Below are 15,203 nucleotides of genomic sequence, written 5' to 3'. Positions count from 1 at the left end.
CTGTCTGACTAAACTGTACTCTTTAAAATCATCAGTCAGCTGGAAGGCTCCCTGTCTCAGTGGACCAGTTACCAGGAGGATGTGCGCCAGTTTGTGGCATGGATGGAGCGTGTGGAGGAGAGTCTTGACCCTACTGATAAACAGTGCCCAGAGATGAGAGACAAAACTGCTAATCTGAGCAAAGCCAAGGTTCTGCAATCCTCTCAGTCATACTGCATACTATCAAATGAATAGCGAACTATAACTGGTATTAACTTGAAAAACGCCCCTTCTCTGTTGCAGTTGCTGTATGAAGAAGTGCTCAGCCACAACGCCCTGCTGGACACCATCACTGCAAAGAGCGTCAGTATCTCCGAGAACTTTGTCACTCAGCTGGAGCTCCAAGATCTGCAAGAGCGCTATAACAATATCAAAGACAACGGCATGGTAATAAAAGCAGACTGTGCCTAGTGTCAACGAGTGAATGAATACAGTTTATTTTTGTGTAGCTGTGTTAAAGGAGTTACCAAAGTGAACTGTAGTGTCACAAATGAGACCCATTCTTATGATAATGATCCATTGTAACTGTCCTTGTCCTCATTGCTTCCATAGAGGGCAGTAGGCAAAGCAGAGGAGCTGGTGAAATCGCACCAGGAGTATCAGAGGGGGCTTCATGCATTTGAGGACTGGCTGGAACAAGAACAAGAGAAGCTCGGCTGCTACACTCAACTGGAGGGAGATGTTGATATGCTGGAGGAAACTCTGCAGAAGTTGCAGGTCTGAAAATGTATAAATAAATATAACATGAAATGTGTAATGCTATTACTATAACTACTACTGCTACATAACCAGAAGTTGTATTCAGTATATTTTTTAAAAGTGCACAACCACATCTGTGTAACTACAGGAACTGCAGCTGCACTGCACAGAGGGTCAGGCTTTGCTCAACACCCTGCTGGTCAGTCGAGAGCTGGTCATTCCCTGGGGCCTGCCTCAGATCGAAGACCGAGCACTGGAGACCCTGCAGCAGGAGTGGAGGTTGTACCAGGCCCGGCTTGCCGACACTCGCGCTCAGCTGAACAGTGCGCTGGCCAAACTCCGGCAGATGGAGCAGAAGTTTCAGCGTCTTGACAGCTGGTTAAAGGGCATGGAGACCAAAGCACAACTGCGTAGCCACCGGCGGTCTGACCGTGCCACCAAAGATGCTCAACTCCAGCTGATAAAGGTTAGTGTTACATGCACAGAAGCTGTGCCCAAACATGCATCGTTATGTGTAGTTTCAACGCTCTGTCAGTTGCTGTGACTGTATTTTAAATCAATGTGGGTCACTTCAGTCTCATCAGAATCAAAAGAAGAATCTTGCAACAGTTCATTTGATTTCATCTGTAATTTTAATAAATGTAGAATGTCAGTCTAATGAATATGTTGGAATATAATTAGGGTTTATTCAGATATCTAATCATCCTTGTATATTTAGAGTTGGCAGGAGGAAGTGCTGGTTTATCAAGAGGAGATGGAGGGCCTCAGTCTCTTGGCTCAGCAGGTTCTGGATGAGACTCATATTAGCAGCCAGATCAGTACCAGAGCCACCAAGATTACGGCCCGCTACCACGTGCTGCTACTCCATTTACTGGTAACACAAATCTTTTCTGTAAATCTGTATTTTGACAGATAATTGTAAAGGTGTCAAGTAGCATTCTTCACCCTCTTCCTTTATGTTACAGGAGACGATCAAACAGCTCCAGGAGGAGGTGTCTTGCATTGAAGAGGCTCAGTGTGTCTTTGGCACCTTCTCAGACTGGCTTAGCACAGCTCAGAATAATTTCAGCACCGTGGCCATCAGTGTTGATGCAGTGGATCGCTTCGCTATGGAGAGAAAAATGAAAAAACTAGAGGTACACTCTGCAACATTCCTTCTGTAAATTATTGTTTGCTTGTCTTTTTGCAATAATAAAAATACCAACATGTTCTTTACCTTTCAGGCTCTGCAGGCAGACATGGAGCAAGGTCACACTTATCTGAAGACGATGAGGGAGAAGACAGAGCGAGCCATGGCATTCTTGGAGGAACCTGAAGCAAAGCAGCTGGAGGAGGAGGTGGACACGCGTCTCCTCCAATTAAAGGAGTTGATGGAAGCTCTGCGCACAGAGCACAGCTCCCTCGAGAAATGCATCTCACTCTCTAAAGACTTCATGGACAAATACAAGGGCCAGGCCCAGTGGCTGATGGAGACCAAGAACCTTTTAGCATCAAGCGTAGAGCCCAAAGCTGAACTCTATCAGAAGAAGGCTCAGCTAGCCAAGTACAAGGTAATTTAACACCAGTTAAGCTTTTCTTCCTAAAAAATAGTGATAGGAAACTAAACAATTGTATCTGTGATGTTTTGCTCACTTCCCATATGTGCAGACCATCCAGCAGACAGTGCAGTCGCATGAGTCAGCAGTGAAATCTGTCTTTGAGAAAGGAGAGGCCCTGCTCGACATCGTCCACGACGCCACGATAAGTGACAACATGAAAAAGATGCAGGCTGACTATCAAGATCTCTGCTTGGCAGCTAAGGTATGAGCACTACTCTGCTGTTTCTAATGAGGTGTTATATAGTGAGGCAGCAGTTTTTGTACTTAATTGCTTAATCTCCAGACCAATACAATCAGAAAACTCCCTTATCATCATCTTCACCGATGAAGCATCCATACTCACACTGAGTAGAGCGCCTTTCTCATCCAAACATGTAGTACAAACATCTGGAATATTAGCAGACACATATTGGAGCAACATGTCACACGGCTACTTGAATCTCTGTGTTTGGCTGTGTGTTGTGCTTCAGATTCAGGTCCAGAACCTTGTGGAGTGGGTGAAGGAGCACGAGGTTTACAACAGTGAATTGCAGGAAGCTGAGAAGTGGCTCTTACAGATGTCCAGCAGACTGGTCACCTCAGACTCCATGCAGACCAGCGGGATGGAGATGGCCACTCAGCAACTTGCCCGACACAAGGTGACCTGGACCATACTGTGTTATAAGAGTTTACAATTTGTCCTGTAATATTAGTGGTGCAGTTATATTGTTATATTCTATGTAATATTATGTATGTATGTGTTCAATGGTTTTATTCCATAGGTAGATTTTTGTAAGGTGTAGACCACAGGTTTTCTACCTCTGTTTGATACCTATTACTTAAGAAAATCTCTGAATTCTGGATGAGTTGGCGTTGAAGGTTCCAGTCCGTATTTTGAACACTTGACCGTTCTTTTTCAGGCAATAATGGAGGAGATAGCCAGTTTTGAGGAGCGTCTCACCAGCTTGAAGCAGAAAGGAGAAGATCTCGTAGCCAGTTGTACGGACCAAGTTCAAGCTAAGATCAGTCAACAAGTCCAGGCTCACCAGCAGGGAACCAGAGACAGTTACTCTGCCATTTGCAGCACTGCCCAGCGTGTGAGTAATACGAGACTACAGATCTCTTCTCTTCTTATTTTTCTTTAACTAGGAGACCCCTACATTTACGTATTACATCATATAAAGTTTTACCTCACCTTGTCGAACAGGTGTACCAGAGTCTGGACCGGGAGCTGCAGAAACACGTTAACCATCAGGACACTCTTCAGCAGTGCCAAACCTGGCTCACCGCAGTGCAGGAGGAGCTTCAGCTCAACGATCAGGGACCATCTGGTCTGCAGGAAGCACTGAAGCAGGTAACTGACACTACTCACTACTCTTGGAAGCAGTGATGGTGATAAAGTATTTTTCTTTCACTTATCGTGGGTTCATTACTTTTGCAGGTGAAGCACTACAGGGCCCTTCAGGAGCAGGCCAGCACTTACCTGGACCTGGTGTGTTCTGTGTGTGACCTGTCTGATGATGCTGTGAGAGTGGCAGCTGCCCAGGTCCAGCAGATCAAACTCACGGTCAGTAATTTGTCACCTCCTTGTCCACTGTACATTTGTGTGTCATAATAAGGAGTCTTTGGTGAATTGACTGATTTTGATTACATGAGGAAATGCTAATTTTCTCGGCGCCCTGCTAGCACACAGTCCAACTAATGCTGGATAATGTCTTGTAGTTGCCCTTTTGCTTGCTACCGTGAGAATTTTGGTTCATTTTTGTTTCTTTTGGTTTTATTTCCAGCAAAAGTTTTCACCAACTTTGTGAATTCATAGTTGTCATTTGGGTTTGGATGATGAGAACTGATTCCTTCAGAGAGATTTTATTATCAAGTTCTCTTTCCCAGTTTTGCGAGTTTTTATGTAGTCTGTCGAGTACCTCTTCTTCAAAAACATCCTTAGATACGAGTCCCCAATAATCTGTCTGGTGGGTTATGAAGTGTATGCTTTAATAAACATCAGTAACAACAGACGGTTCTTCCTTGCCCAGTCCCTTCACCATCTTTACATAATATTGCTGCATTTGCAAGAAGAAAATCTTATCTCTCTCGGCCATATTTTTATCCTCTAGTAATAAAGAATATAATCTGATACCATGTCTTATCATTGTCTGTGTCTCAAACCTTGAGGCGCTGGTTTAAAATTTGGGTCATATGCTTTTCATCTCTTTCTGGATATAAAACTTTTTCACAAAGTCTGACCATATACTAACAAACCTATTGTTTCTGATTCAGCCCAGCAAAGATTGACCTGTACAATCTTTACTGATTGGCTTTTTTTTAAATATGCAGTTCTGCAAATATTGACTGTAGGAAGGCAAACATGTTTTTGCAGATAGAGGAAAGGATGTCCAGTGCCCAGGAGCTTTCAGAGGGTTGGAGGGAGATCAAGGAACAGAAGCAAGATCTGAGCAGCCTGTTCCAGGACATGGAGCAACAGCTCCTCAGCTTCTCAAGACGGCCGGCAGAGCTGGAGACCAAGATAGCTCAAAATATGTTGTCACAAGCCAAGGTGGGGAACAGTATCATAACCATTAATCCCTTGACAAGGCACACATCAATATACACTATATGTCTATCCAGTCTTCACTATCCAGCGCAGTCTCATCATGGTTCTATTGGTGATTTTGTTATTATTATCTAATCCAACATTTTGGCCTTGGTTTGAGGGATTAAAGAGGGATCTGCTTACTGTTTGGATGTATTTTGGGTTACCATCCAGTATATTGCTTTTCACACAGGAATGCAGCCAGCAACTGCAGTCTAAACAGAGTGTCCTGACCAAGATGACAGAGACTGTGAGCAGATTGACTGGCGGCCAGGACTCTCCGGAACACGCAGAGCTCGACCGTCTGAGCCATTCCTGGCTGGAGCTCTGTCACCAGGCGAACAAGCTGCAGAGCCAGAGAGAGGAGGACCTGCAGAGGTCGAAAGAATACCACGACTGTATCACTGCAGTGGAGGCGCTGTTTGAACAGGTGTCCAAAGAGTGGGACAATCTGGCCAGGTGTGTTTGTACATCAAGTATACATTAAAATGAGTTATCACATACCGCTGTGCTGTGATTCTAATAATTTCTTGACAGGAACGATGCCAAAAAAGTCACATCTCCCACACAACACTTGTGTAATTCTTTTCTTTTCTTTTTATGTCACAGAACGGATGCTGAAAGTTCATCTCAGCATTTGGAAGCTTTACGGAAGCTTGCCGTAACTCTGGAGGAACAAAAGGGCACTCTTGAAGACCTCAAGGAACAGAAACAAAAAGTCATCCAACATTTGAACTTGGATGACAAGGAACTGGTGAAAGAGCAGATCAGCCACTTTGAGCAGCGATGGTCTCAGATGCAAAACCTCATTGAGAAGAAAATCCAGGACTCAGTGGTGACCCTTGAAGACATGGGCCAAGTGGAGGCCCGTCTGAGAGAGGCTCGTGACTGGGCGGAGGAGCAGCAGCCTGCCCTGTCTGAGGCCATGAAGATGAGTCCTCCTCCAGAGCTGGCTCAAAGCTTCCTGTTTGACCACCTTAGCATCTGCAGCGAGTTGGAAGCCAAGCAGCTCTTGTTATCACAGGCCATGGCCGACGCTGACAGGGTGCTGGCCCGGCTGGGCCTCAGTGAACGGCAACGTCTGCAGCAGCTTATTGCAGACACTCAATGTGAGGTGGAATCTCTGAGTGAGAAGGTTGTGCAGCGCAGGAAACACCTCAGCAAGGCCTTCACAGAGAGGACACAGTTCCTGATGGCTGTGAACCAGTCTATCTCCTGGGTCCAGCAGAATGAGAAGAAGGCCCAGTCAGAGGAATACATCGCTTTGTTACCTGATGACCTGGCCAAGCAGGTCAGAACATGTCGAAACATCCAGAGCAGTCTGAAAGCCTATCAGAGCGAGCTGACCTCGTTGTGGTCTCAGGGGAGGGACCTGATGAGGGACGCCAGCGAGGAGGAGAGGAATGAGATTCTCACAAAGTTGCAGGAGTTACAAAACATCTTTGACAAAACATTACATAGATGTGGCCAGAAACTTCAGGAGCTGGAAAAAGTATTTGTCTCTAGAAAGTATTTCAAGACTGATTTGGAGAAAATCTGCCTGTGGATTAAACAAGCTGACATCGTCACCTTCCCTGAAATCAATCTGATGGTTGGAGATGCTGAATTGGAAGCGCAGCTGCTAAAGTATCAACATATAGTCGAGCAGGCAATTGAATACGAGAATCTCCTCCTGATTGTACAAAGAGCTGGCCAAGAAATCTTGCCTAGTTTGAATGAAGTAGACCACTGCTATTTGGATGAGAAGCTCAACACCCTCCCCCAGCAGTATAATAGCATATTAGCACTAGCCAAAGAAAAACAGGAGAAAATCCAGCAGGCCATTCTCACGAGGAATGAGTACACCTCCTTCATAGATGTAACTCATAAAGCACTAAAAGAGCTCGAAGAACAGTTCAATAATCTGGGCACACAGCCCGTCGGGCTGCAAACAGAAGAGGTACTCAGGTTGCAGAGTGATTACAAAGCAATCCAAGCAGACCTGAGCAACCTGGGTCTAGCTGTGAGTGAGCTGAACCAGAAGAAAGAGGGATTTCGTAGCACCGGTCAACCATGGCGCCCAGAGGAAATGACTCAGCTTGTGAGCCTGTACAACGGCCTGAAGAGGTTGACCGAACAGAAAGTAGAACATCTGGATGAGACCTTGGAGTCATTTGAAGACCACAAGGCAATGGCTTTGCAGGTTGACTCTCAGTTAAAGGCCACAAAAGAGCAGCTGGTAAAAGTGAATGCGGAGACGCAGTCAGCTGAGGAGAGGCTGAAGAACTACCACGCTCTGGCGGGGAGTCTGCAGAGTGCCAACTCTCACTTGTCAAGGCTCATGGAGCAGATGGACACTCTTGCACCCCGCGTGGACCAGGCAGCCCATGATGCCTCCAAAGAACAAGTGGTTCTGTGGCAGGACGAGCTGCGATCTCTGCAGGCTGCAGTTGGTGAACTGATTGAAGAGTGTGAGGTCAGGTTTGTCCAAAGTAAAGACTTTGAGACGGAGATGAAAAGGACGCTGGACTGGCTGCAGCAGGTCAGGGATGAACTGGGCTGTGCTGTGATTGTTGATGTGAGGGTGGAGAAGGTGCAGGAGGAGATCAGAAAGCAGCAAATCATGCAGGAGGAAGTACAATCGCGACTGAGGATAGTGGCTGCTCTGAGCAGCAGGGAGAAACAGGAGCACATCAGCGCAAATGAGCTCGTCCCAGAGCACGTAGATACCAGCTTAGAAGAAATGGCAAAGCTGCAGGCAGACGTTCAGAAAGCACTCAGCTCCAAACAGGTACTGCTACGTTCAATAATCTAAAAAACGTTGTATTCATTCATTTTAGTGAATTCAGAATCTTTAGAATTCAGAAGTTCTTAAAGTTTTTTGTCTTCGTTGCTTTTATGTAAAGATCACCCTGGAGGACGCCCTGGTGTTGTGCCAGAAGTACCACTTCAGGATGCAGTCAGCCTGTGAATGGCTGGAGGATGCCGTGTCCTTCCTGCAGCAGGCAAGCCAGGGTGTGGACGTGGAGAACTACGAGGAGTGTCTCCGGCAGCAGGTGGACATCATGACCACGGAGCAAGAGTTCCTCATCCACTTGGAGGAGCTGCAGGCTCTGTTGCCTCAGCTGGAGAACCTGGTCAACCCCACAGCTAAAGAGCAGCTCCGTGTGAGCATTGAGTCAGCGAAGCAGAGAGGTGCGGAGGTTCGAGATCAGCTGCAGTGTCATCAGGATGTCCTTCACAGGTTGTAAAAAACAAAATGAGTAATGGTGCACAGTGACAATATGGACATTTTGTCAATAATGGCATTTCATCCTCTAATGTTTTTTTTCTTGTTTTTCTTAGCTGTGTGGCTCAGTGGAAATCATATCAGGAGGCGAGGCAGACTGTCATTGAGCTCATGAATGAGGCTGAAAAGAAGCTGACTGAATTCTCAACTGCAAAGGCAGCCACAAGCCAAGAGGCTGAAGATAAGCTCTGCAGTCATCGGGTATGAGAAACCAAAACAAAGTTATTTTCCATACATAAAAGGGGTGGTGCCTCTTGGAATGTTATGCACTTAATTTGTTTATTGTCTCTTGATTTGTCAGTCGCTTGTATCACTGGTGAGTGGCTTCCAAGAGAAGCTGAGTGGTTTGGAGGAGCAAGCTGCCCAGCTTGAGCTGGTGGGGAGTGATGCCAGCAAGGCCACCATCAGTCGCTCGATGACCACTGTGTGGCAGCGCTGGACACGCCTGCGAAGCGTAGCCAGAGGACAGGAGAGAGTACTAGAGGACACGGCGCAGGAATGGAGGACTTTTAGAGAAAAGGTACACAGACTGATTTCATAAATAAATAAAGATATAGCTTTTTACCTGCATCTGAACTTTCATAACCATTTCATACAGATGGTGAAGGTGAGAGCAGTCTGTGATGAGCTCCAGAGTCGTTTCCCTGACAGTGCCGTGGAGAAGGCCTCCAAAGCCACCCTGCAGTCTCTGTTGGACCAACACGACTTGCTGAGTCAAGACTTGGAGAGAGAGCTCTCCTCCCTCATGCTGCTGCGCCAGTATGCTCTCAGCCTGCTGCATGACGTGGAAGTGCCTTCACCAACAAGTGAGCAGGATGAACTGCCCAGTCTGAAGGAGATCAGAGCTGTGCAAGACCACATGGAAAGGTAAAAGACAAACCTACAAAGCTGATGCCATCATTTGTTTCGTTTAATTGAGATGTTTTTGAATAAATTGAGTCATTTTTCTCTTCGCCTCCAGCCTCCTGACACAGTCCAGGACTAAGCGGGCTCAAGCAGCTCAGGAACTCAGAGACAGAGAGGAAGTGGAGAAGGAACTTAGTGTTGTAAAAGCCTGGATTCAGGAGTCCAGGGAGCTTCTTCTCAATCCCACACCAGACATCGATTCTCTGCTGCAGGAGCTTGAGGTATATCTCCCATTTAAAGGTCCAGTATGTACAATTCAGGGGGATTTAGATGCAAAATGACAATAGAAATTTCATAATTATTGTGCTTTTGTTACCTTAGAATGAGTCTTATATATCTACAGAGGCATTTAGAAGACTGCTTAATGCCACTAAATCCTACACACTGTACCTTTAAAAAGAGAAATATCTTTCTGATTTTACAGTCAACCCCCAAGAGCATTCTTGTTTCTGAGAAAACAGAACACACACATTACATTTGTCATCCATTTGTTGCGTTTAGGTTGTACATGGAGAAGTGATCACGTATCGTCAGAATGTGGATAAATTGGCAGAGCAACAACAGAGCAAGTACCTGGACCTCTACACCATACTGCCCTCTGAAATCTCCATGCAGCTGGCTGAGGTCTCACTCGCATTGGGTGCGATTGAAGATCAGGTACTGTATCATCTAAAATATGTTAAGATCCCGCAATGGAACACTTCACAGAATGTAGTCATGTGGCATTTGTTGACATTTCTACATTTGGCGTTTTCTAGGTTCTTTCGAAAGAGAGAGAAATTCAGAAAACCAGAGAAATTAAAGAGGACTTCAGCTCAAGACTCCATGACATCTCTGAGAAACTCAAAGCAATCTCCGCTAAATTCAAGGAAAAGTCTCCTGATGTTGATCATGCCAAAGAGGAGGTCAAGGTGGGTCCACTCTCTTGGTCTCACTGTGAAAGAGTTGTCAATACGGTTGGGTTTGACATACTACGTTAAACTATAATTTAACATATTATCAGGATTTAAAATTAGACCTGTTTCATTTCTTTTTCTCAGAGCCTGGCTGAGGACTTGGACAGTTGTGGTCGCACCCTTTCAGAACTGGATGCTGCTGTGCAAGACTTTGGCCGCAGAAACCCCCTGCTGGCCAAACAGCTTGGCGACGCCATCAGCAAGCTATCAGAGATGCATCACCACACATCACGGCTGGCAGACTGCAGGAACAACTGGCTCAAAAAGGTTTACCTTTTTTCAGGTCTCCTGTACATAGTACAGCTGTTGTGCTCCTAAAATGTTATTTTTTCTGCTATAACATTCTTATCTTGGCTCCTCAGGCTGTCTGCTATTTGGATGAGTATAATGAGATGCTGGACTTCATTGTGAGGTGGTCGGAGAAAGCCAGAAGCCTGTTGAGGGCAAACATCATCTGGAACTCCTCTGTTCATCTGCAGGAGCAGATACGAATGTATCAGGTGGGTTTGGGGTCCAGAAGGGTATCCTCAGAGGTTCTATTTTGATATTCAAATACAGTCATTTGCCTTTTTAAGAAATGTTATTGGGCTCTCTATCCTCCTCCACATTTCAGCTATATTTATGATTATCCATGCACAGTTCACAGACACATCAGGAGACCGATCTACACATGCCTTTCATTCACTCCCTCGTTGTCCTGTGTTTAGGCTGTCCTTCGTGAGTCTCGAGAGCTCCATGGAGACCTGGAATCAATGGCAGAGAAAGTGGAGCTTCTGTCTGAGGTGCTGCAGGTTGAGACTTTGAGCCAGCAGGTTTGTGAACTCAGTCGACACACTGAGGAGCTTCAGCAAAGCATCAAGATTCGGCTGCAGAGCTTGGAGGATGCAAATAAGGTACAATTTGACTTGTTTTGACCATTTATGAATCCCCTTTCTTCCTGTTTTTATTATATTTTGACTTTTAGAATTTCCCTGAAGGAGTGTTAGTACTTGTAGCTCATACCTTGTGCTATATGTCCTCAGAGTATGGAAGCCCTGGAGTATGAAGTTAAGGCCCTGCATGTTGCTCTGGAGCAGGTCCAAGCCACACTGACCTCACCAGAGTTGGCCCGCCAGAGCCTCAAAGAACAGCTGGCTCAGAGACAAGTAACCACAGCATATTCAAAATAATCCACAATATGACTTCTAATTCGTCTTAAAGCACCTTGGCTGCTTACTTTGTACATTGTAGCTTGTTAATAGTTCCACACAGTGTAAACTTTCCCTGTTTTTACAGCGACTGTTGGCAGATATGGAGAGCTTCAAGCAGCAGGTGCAGGCAGTGCAGCTGTGTCAGAGTGCTCTGCAGGTCCCAGAGGAGGTGATGCCGAATCTCGCCATCTGCCGCACAGCGCTGCGTCTGCAGCAAGAGGCCAGTCACTTGCAGCACGTGGCCATTCAGCAATGCAACATCCTGCAGGTACAGTAGGGGGCACTATCTCTGCAACACAGTGAAATCATATTGCTGTCAGTCCTGCATTCTGACACAATATGCAATGCATGGTGTCTGTAGAAAGGCAAACTTAACTGAATTCTGCTGAGTAAACAGCCTCTAAGATGGATTTAAAGGCCCCAAGCAAATCAAATCAACACATAACATTTTTCAGGTGACGTTTTTATGACACCAATTTCTTTTCTAATTAAACCAAATAATTCACCTGATTCTCTGCATATTTTAGTGGAGTACTCAACATTTTGGAGAATTATTCATTCAACACTAACAAAGCAATTTCTTTTCTTTATCCAGGAGGCAGTGGTGCAGTACGAGCAGTATGAACAGGAAGTGAGAGACCTCCAGGGGCTGATAGAGGAAGCACACCGTGTCATTCAGGACCGAGAGATCCCCACAAACAACATCCAGGAGCTGCAGGCCCAGATCCTTCACCATGAAGTACAATACATTAATTTACTTACTTGGCCCACCTTTCCTGTACAGGGAAGGAAGGTATTTGGGGGAAGGAGCCCTGGACAAGCCATCAGTGTTTGCAAATGCATTTGTTTAAAAATCTACAGGAAACCATAAATAACATAGATCTTAAAAGATAAGTTCGCCCAAGAATAAAAATTCAGTCATTATCTACAATTAAAAGTCAGGTGAGAGTCCACAAAACTTTTTTTGCCTATTAAGTTGCAAATTTTGTATTTTTTAATAGGAACTGGCCCAGAAGATCAAAGGTTACCAGGAGCAGATCGCCTCACTAAACTCAAAATGCAAGATGCTGGCTGTGAAGGCCAAACACGCCACCATGCTGCTGACAGTGAGTGATGTGGAGGGACTGCCTGAGGGGCTGCAGGAGATGGAGGAGGAGAAATCCAAGAAATCTTCAGCACAAGCTGTCATGGTGAGAGAACTTCATATACCAAAGCTAACAAAGCACTCTGCATCATCAGTAATTGCTTTGCCTAATTGATAAACCTCTTGACTCATTTTGCTATATCTGGCTTTAGTTTAAAGTGTGCGCTGTGCCGCTTTATCTAACACATCGTCTCTGATTAATCTCTCCCAATCCACCTCGCATGTCTGCTCTTCTGTTAATGTGTCTTGCATGGCGTGTCAGATGACGGCTGGCCGCTGTCACACCCTCCTGTCTCCTGTAACTGAGGAGTCGGGGGAGGAGGGCACTAACAGCGAGGTATCTTCTCCTCCTGTCTGTCGCTCTCCTTCTCCCATCACTCACACTGAAGTCACTATAAGCAAGGTATCTACCTTCTCTCTTCCTCTTGATAACTTTTTTCCCAGTCACTCTGGTTTTTCAGCAAAATAATCTTCCTCTAAATTTTATGCAATCTTCCTTGTATTAAATAAAATCATATCATTAAATTCAATTGATAAATTAAAAAAGGTAAAAACAAATCAAGGGAAGTATTAATCCATAGCTCCGCCTGCACCTGCAATTCATCATGACTAACTTGTATTTGATGAATTTGGGGGCTTTACAGAGTCTTTTTCTCTGTTTACCATCTGCTCCATAACTAATTTGTCTGATGGCGGCGCTGTTCGAATGTGTTTTTTAAGATGGGAAGAGGAACACTCACAAGAGCTCCAATCCAAGAGTTATACGACCCGACATTTGAGTCTGTGGCCAACTTAGATGACTTACAGCGCTCATGGGAGACATTAAAGAATGTGGTATGTGAATAATACAAGACGTCAGCTTGGTGGTTTATTGATTCTCAGTGACCGTTATCATGTTTTCAGACTTAGCACATTTACATCGTCCAATTTGTCTTCCAACAGATCAGCGAGAAGCAGAGGTCTCTGTATGAAGCTCTGGAAAAGCAACAGCATTACCAGAGTTCACTCCAGTCGATCTCTTCTAAAATGGAGGCTCTGGAGGCCAAACTGAGCGAGCCTCTGGAGGCAGATAAAAGCCCAGATAGCCACATTAGGGCACATGAGGTGAGTCATTATAACGGAAATAAAGTTTTTGCATAGTTTGATGGAGAGAGAGCTTTCACATCGACAGGAAAGGGAGTTGTCATACTTCTAGAATAATTATGGTGATGCAAAGTGTACTTCTCTTGAACCATATTGAAAGTAATATTTTGGAGGTCTGTGGAAAATATGTTTTAGGTCTCTCACCCCACCTTGTATTGTATTTATGTTATTGTAGTGTACAGTAAAACATTACTTTTAACATCATTGTTTCTATAGCTTCAAGAAAAGTTTGGATTGAATCTATCTAGTCTATCGCTCTATCTATAAAGTCTGAAGTCCGTCAATCTGTAGTATTCAACTTCTCTACAACTGTTTTCCTCCTCAGGGTCTGATAGAAGAGATTCAGAGCGTGCAGGAGGAAATAAACAGGCTGCAGACGAGCTTCACGGAGGATCTGGCTTCGAATGCTGTGGACTCAGACATGGCTGACCAGCTGGCCATGCAGTCCTCCCTCGCTGTGTTAGCTGAGAGGATGGCCACCATCCACATGAAGGCGTCAGGCAAACAGCAACTATTGGAGGTGAAGATTGTAAAAATATATTACTACTAATAGTAGCTAGTTTTTGTGCTTTCTCGTTAAATATTTTTATTACTGTGGACCAAAGGAATTAATATTCCAGTCCACACCAGAATGCGATTGACATTTTTTTAACAACAACAAAAATCAAGGAGCGAACTTTATGTTTTGCATGTTCTTCATCAGTTCGCTCATTGCTCAGTAGCCCTCAGGTGAACAATAGACAATAGCAACCACAGTTAAGATAATAAGATAAATAAAAGTGAGTACAATTTTATTACTGTATTACTTAATTGATAAATGTGCTGTGTTCTGTCCCAGGAGCGTGTGAGTGACCGTCTGGAGGGTCAGCTTCAGGAACAGGCCATACAGCTCTATCACGACCAGGCAGATGAACTGGACCAGTGGTTGATCAGAATGCGCGGTGCTGTAACCTTCATCCTTGAACCGAACCCTCTGGAGGAGACAGATATGGAGGATCAGCTGACCGAATGTCAGGTAAGAGCTCCCCCTGCTGTCCATTCAGAACAATGCATGCAAACGTGTTAATTACAGTTATTACTTAAGACTATGAATGAAGTTATGTACGTGAGGTTACAACTAACATGTCAGAGCAAGTTGTGAGGAATGTGTCCTGGAGTAGTGTTTTCTAGCTGTTCAGCCATTGTCCCTGATCAGGACATTAATGCAAATTCGCCAGTGGATTATTTACATCCGTCTTATACTTCAATATTTTGTTTTCCTTTATGACATGTGGATCATCCCAGGGGGGCAGGAACCTCTCAGTTGGTAAACAAGAGCATTAGAGGAGTTAGAGGGGCATTCAGGAGGCTGGGCTCCTAAGCGACTGTAGCACTAGTCTTAAGCAGATTATGCAGATGGCTCTGTGTGAGAGGGGCCTGTTAGCAGCATAGGGCGGAGTAGTCAGGGGTTGTGGCTTTCAGACGATTAATAGATCCCGCTGCTGGGATTGGTGTTGGTGACAAAGCTGCTCGGATATCCAAGTAGGGGAATCCTAGAGCACGGCGAGGGTAAGGCAGGAGGGAGGGACGGACAGTGACTCTCAGCCTCAGAATAACCTGCTGAAGCTGACCGCAGAGTCGTGGCAATGCCAATGGTGGACAAATGCTGCTTCAAACATGGGAACAGCGCTCACTGATACGCAGCGGTAACC

General features: G+C 45.1%; 1 protein-coding gene across 8 annotated transcripts in view; it reads left to right on the top strand.

Annotated features, from left to right (window-relative positions):
* The window catches only part of syne1b (spectrin repeat containing, nuclear envelope 1b), a gene marked incomplete at its 3' end in the record, with an annotated part of 81,667 nt that overhangs the window by 42,203 nt on the left and 24,261 nt on the right, over positions 1 to 15,203 (top strand). For all 8 annotated transcript variants that reach the window (XM_084382027.1, XM_084382024.1, XM_084382025.1 and 5 more), the window contains 34 exons: positions 36 to 189; positions 283 to 426; positions 592 to 756; positions 887 to 1,204; positions 1,457 to 1,612; positions 1,704 to 1,874; positions 1,962 to 2,288; positions 2,386 to 2,538; positions 2,807 to 2,974; positions 3,236 to 3,412; positions 3,523 to 3,669; positions 3,757 to 3,882; positions 4,693 to 4,869; positions 5,099 to 5,364; positions 5,515 to 7,675; positions 7,791 to 8,128; positions 8,230 to 8,374; positions 8,475 to 8,693; positions 8,772 to 9,040; positions 9,135 to 9,300; positions 9,581 to 9,736; positions 9,838 to 9,990; positions 10,120 to 10,302; positions 10,398 to 10,535; positions 10,743 to 10,928; positions 11,058 to 11,180; positions 11,311 to 11,493; positions 11,821 to 11,964; positions 12,227 to 12,415; positions 12,632 to 12,772; positions 13,090 to 13,203; positions 13,312 to 13,473; positions 13,838 to 14,032; positions 14,351 to 14,527. In XM_084382027.1, coding sequence (XP_084238153.1) covers positions 36 to 189; positions 283 to 426; positions 592 to 756; positions 887 to 1,204; positions 1,457 to 1,612; positions 1,704 to 1,874; positions 1,962 to 2,288; positions 2,386 to 2,538; positions 2,807 to 2,974; positions 3,236 to 3,412; positions 3,523 to 3,669; positions 3,757 to 3,882; positions 4,693 to 4,869; positions 5,099 to 5,364; positions 5,515 to 7,675; positions 7,791 to 8,128; positions 8,230 to 8,374; positions 8,475 to 8,693; positions 8,772 to 9,040; positions 9,135 to 9,300; positions 9,581 to 9,736; positions 9,838 to 9,990; positions 10,120 to 10,302; positions 10,398 to 10,535; positions 10,743 to 10,928; positions 11,058 to 11,180; positions 11,311 to 11,493; positions 11,821 to 11,964; positions 12,227 to 12,415; positions 12,632 to 12,772; positions 13,090 to 13,203; positions 13,312 to 13,473; positions 13,838 to 14,032; positions 14,351 to 14,527 — 8,191 coding nt within the window. The remainder of the gene's footprint in view (positions 1 to 35; positions 190 to 282; positions 427 to 591; positions 757 to 886; positions 1,205 to 1,456; positions 1,613 to 1,703; positions 1,875 to 1,961; positions 2,289 to 2,385; positions 2,539 to 2,806; positions 2,975 to 3,235; positions 3,413 to 3,522; positions 3,670 to 3,756; positions 3,883 to 4,692; positions 4,870 to 5,098; positions 5,365 to 5,514; positions 7,676 to 7,790; positions 8,129 to 8,229; positions 8,375 to 8,474; positions 8,694 to 8,771; positions 9,041 to 9,134; positions 9,301 to 9,580; positions 9,737 to 9,837; positions 9,991 to 10,119; positions 10,303 to 10,397; positions 10,536 to 10,742; positions 10,929 to 11,057; positions 11,181 to 11,310; positions 11,494 to 11,820; positions 11,965 to 12,226; positions 12,416 to 12,631; positions 12,773 to 13,089; positions 13,204 to 13,311; positions 13,474 to 13,837; positions 14,033 to 14,350; positions 14,528 to 15,203) is intronic.

This window comes from Pagrus pagrus (assembly GCF_965226575.1).
Source record: "Pagrus pagrus genome assembly, chromosome: 18".
Lineage (NCBI taxonomy): Eukaryota > Metazoa > Chordata > Actinopteri > Spariformes > Sparidae > Pagrus > Pagrus pagrus.
The sequence above is the reverse complement of the archived record's forward strand: the minus strand, read 5'-3'. Positions and strand labels throughout refer to the sequence as shown.